Raw genomic sequence first — 3,386 nt, forward strand, 5'->3', positions numbered from 1 at the left:
AAGGAGTTACAAATTCAGAATTGTGTTTGAGTTCATGAAAGGTGCACAAAACACAATGGCTTGACAAACGTAAACTATGGTATTGAAATGCTAAATGAGAAATCCAAAGAAAACCAAAAAAAGTCCATCAAAATGTCTACCACAAAACAGCAGTTACTATTTTAGAAAAACGTTTCAACACATAGTCTTTTGTGTTTCCCAGAACCAACAATTGCAAATAAAAAAACAAACAGCTGAGATAGGGCTCTTACGTTTTGGACAGCTGAGATAGGGGTCTTACGTTTTGGAAGTACTTATTAATCTACAGATTAGTTTGCCACTGCATGTTTCAGAATTATCTTAATTGAAATATAGGTTTCTCACATTGTTTCCTTCTTCATAGAACTTGAAATATTGCACTATGAATTCCACAAGAGAAATAAACCTCAGAACTTATCAGGAAGCTGCATTGCAGGGCACGACCACACAAAAAAACAAAAGGAAATCGAAAAATGTATTAAAACTGTAAATTAGAGAATTAAAATGTAAAAAAGGCACTGCTTACAAATTTCCAGTCACAGTAAAACCCTGATTTTCAGGGATTATCCTGCTAGCTGAACAAAGAATGAGGAACAGCAAAGATGAGTTTTCCAAACTCCCTGAAGTAACACCCTTGATAAGTGAGTCATCTTTTAGGATGAATAGTAACACAGGTCTGTGAAAGAAAGCGCTTTGCCAAGGTTTCATATTAGAAGGAGATTTTTAAAAGATGTTGTGTTTGATGTGATGACCTTTTAGTCATTGTCCAAGGGTAAATGTTGTCAGATATTTCTTATGTATTGTGTTTATTTCTTTATTTTTTGACAGGCTTGTGGAGCTGTCTTCAGCAGTGCCTATCAGCCCTCATTGGGGAGTTGTTTCCAAGTGCTTGGCTTACAGCAAAGCGGCTTCAGATCCCTTTGTGTACTCGCTTCTCCGGAATCAGTACAGGAAGACATGCACTGATATTATTAACAGAGTCCTGAAAAGGAGCTCACTAAACTCGTCTAGAATAAGGGGTGAGAACGGAAGAAGCACCATCATCCAAACCACGGCATGAAAACCTCTCAACGAAGGCTTGAAGAAGCTGTTAATTATGTATGGTTCAAGAATACCAAAAATATCCCGGTCTATAATTCCTATTATGTAACTATAGGGCAACACAAGCTGATTGGAAATGGGTGACCAGTTATTTTGAACACCACTGATTTCCCTTAGTCATTTAAATTGTTGTTCGGTTGCCTGACTAAACCGGGAAGGTGCCAATGAAACATTTTTTGGGGCAATCAGGTGTTACAGTGTGCAAAATCCTTGTGAACCACCACAAGAGGCCTAAGTTTGAATGTCAAGTTCAGTTGCATGGCTAAAAAGAGTTTGTTGGTCCCATGCTTGACTTTCTACAACTTGAGATCTACAGTATTTACCCCAATACGTTTAGTGCAATAGGCAGTTCATATAGATCTCTCTTGGAATCATGGTCTGTACTAGAGTTGAACCCCAGTCCTACTTACAGTATATTTGAATTGCTTTACAGATTAATGGAGGTCATAGTTTTATGTGATATCAGATCCTAACAATTGATAAGCACTTCCTCAACAAGGTTTTTTAAAAGGCAGATATATATGTGAGATGAAGTCCAAATATTCCTTGTTTGCAAGCTTTCCATATTTTTTTCTTTCTTTTGGGAAATGCTTTGGCACTAATTTGAATACATTATACTATTTATGTCTCATGACCTGTTTTTTTTCTGTTCATTTATTCATGTTCAGAGCAGTCCTCATTTAACACTATAATATAATATTTAACTCTCATTTAACTCTATAATATAATATAATAAAATTGGAACCAAACAACTGCATTCTTCATTTGGCTGGCTGGCTGATGGACTTTTATTGACCACCTTCCACAGTGGTAGGTAATGCTTTAATAACAAACTGCGAAATCGTGTCCCAATTGGAGACCACTTGTGAAACACATTAATGGGCATGCCTGCCAGTGCAGTGCATCCGAGAAAAGAAAAAAGAGAGCTCCATAGAAACGCCGCTGTTGTAGAACTCAGCCCCTGCGGTTGTTTGATGAAGTCGAGTTTAATTGACAGGGTTTGTCTTGGCTTGTCTGTAACTTTAGAATGACTAAGCCTGTACTTTGAGTGCCTTCCTCATAAGACATGCCTGGGTTGAAAGCAAGCCTCGGCACCCACCACACTGACAGGATTGATTCACTTTGTGAGGATTTTTTAATTTTTTTAAAATATTACCTTCCCCAAGAAGTTGGGATTGAATTCAACTCGGGATGCATGTCCTGACCTCATTAGGTCAAGGAAGCAGACTGCAATTAAATTACAGCCGAGTAAGACACAGTAGTCAGATGCTTTGACACTATTATAGTACTCTATGAAAATTCAATCTTGATTGAAGGAGTCTAAGATATAAGTGACTGCATATCCAGATAGCTGAAGTTCTAATGTTCTCTTTCTGTATAAATAAAATGTAATGTAAAAGTTAATCTCATATCCCAAGTGTTTTTCCACTGAAGCTTCCCTACTGTGCAGGCTTGTTGAAGCTGAATTGTGAAAGCTTAACTAGTGGGATTGCATCAGCATGAGGCTACTGGGGTGGCCCATACATCCCTATTCATATAAACCTCCTGTTAAATGTATCTACCATTTCACTGTCCATGCAGTACAATGTCAATACGTCAACAGCATGACCTCTTTGTTTTAATTTCACATCACTCACGTTTTTCAATTCACTTCTTCCTCTGCCTATGGGCTGCAGGGGCTGTAGATGCCCACTTCACTCTGTACAGTTCAGTAACCGTGCCCCGGGCACTCCTGTCTGCTCAAATCTCAAGGCCATGCGCTCTACAAGGGGAACTGATTGACAAATACTTTCTGAACAGTTAAAGGATAAGAACAAGGTCCTTGTTTACTATGACGGATGGTAAATATAATATTTGTAGTCCCCTATAAAAGGAATTTAGCATCTCTGGTTTACCATCACCTGCTGTTTGCATGTGTGAACTCTGTATGACTTAAACAGCTCCTGATTTTAGACCCTTTCATATATATATATATATATATATATATATATATATATATATATATATATATTTTTTTTTTTTATCTTGTTTTTATCTGCAGAACCACAGTCAGTTTAGATCAGACTTGGTAATCAAGTCTCAAGTACAGAATAGTCTCTGTGCAGCCTAACAAGACAAGCATAATTTGACCTGGCAAAATGTAGACAGCAATATTAGTGTGTGTTTTGTTCTGCTGGAGATGACGGCATTTAAAAAAAATGTAAAAACGTATTGTTTAACATCCTAGCCTACCATTTCTAACTCAAAACATATTGTACTGTATTTGG

General features: G+C 37.4%; 1 protein-coding gene across 1 annotated transcript in view; it reads left to right on the top strand.

Annotated features, from left to right (window-relative positions):
- The window catches only part of LOC117417877 (G-protein coupled receptor 26-like), a 10,369-nt gene extending 7,301 nt beyond the window's left edge, over positions 1–3,068 (top strand). Inside the window, exon 3 of the mRNA XM_058985194.1 lies at positions 847–3,068. Coding sequence (XP_058841177.1) covers positions 847–1,078 — 232 coding nt within the window. The 3' untranslated portion in view covers positions 1,079–3,068. The remainder of the gene's footprint in view (positions 1–846) is intronic.
- The last annotated feature ends 318 nt before the right edge of the window (positions 3,069–3,386 follow it).

Source organism: Acipenser ruthenus, chromosome 13, assembly GCF_902713425.1.
Source record: "Acipenser ruthenus chromosome 13, fAciRut3.2 maternal haplotype, whole genome shotgun sequence".
Taxonomy (NCBI): Eukaryota; Metazoa; Chordata; class Actinopteri; order Acipenseriformes; family Acipenseridae; genus Acipenser; species Acipenser ruthenus.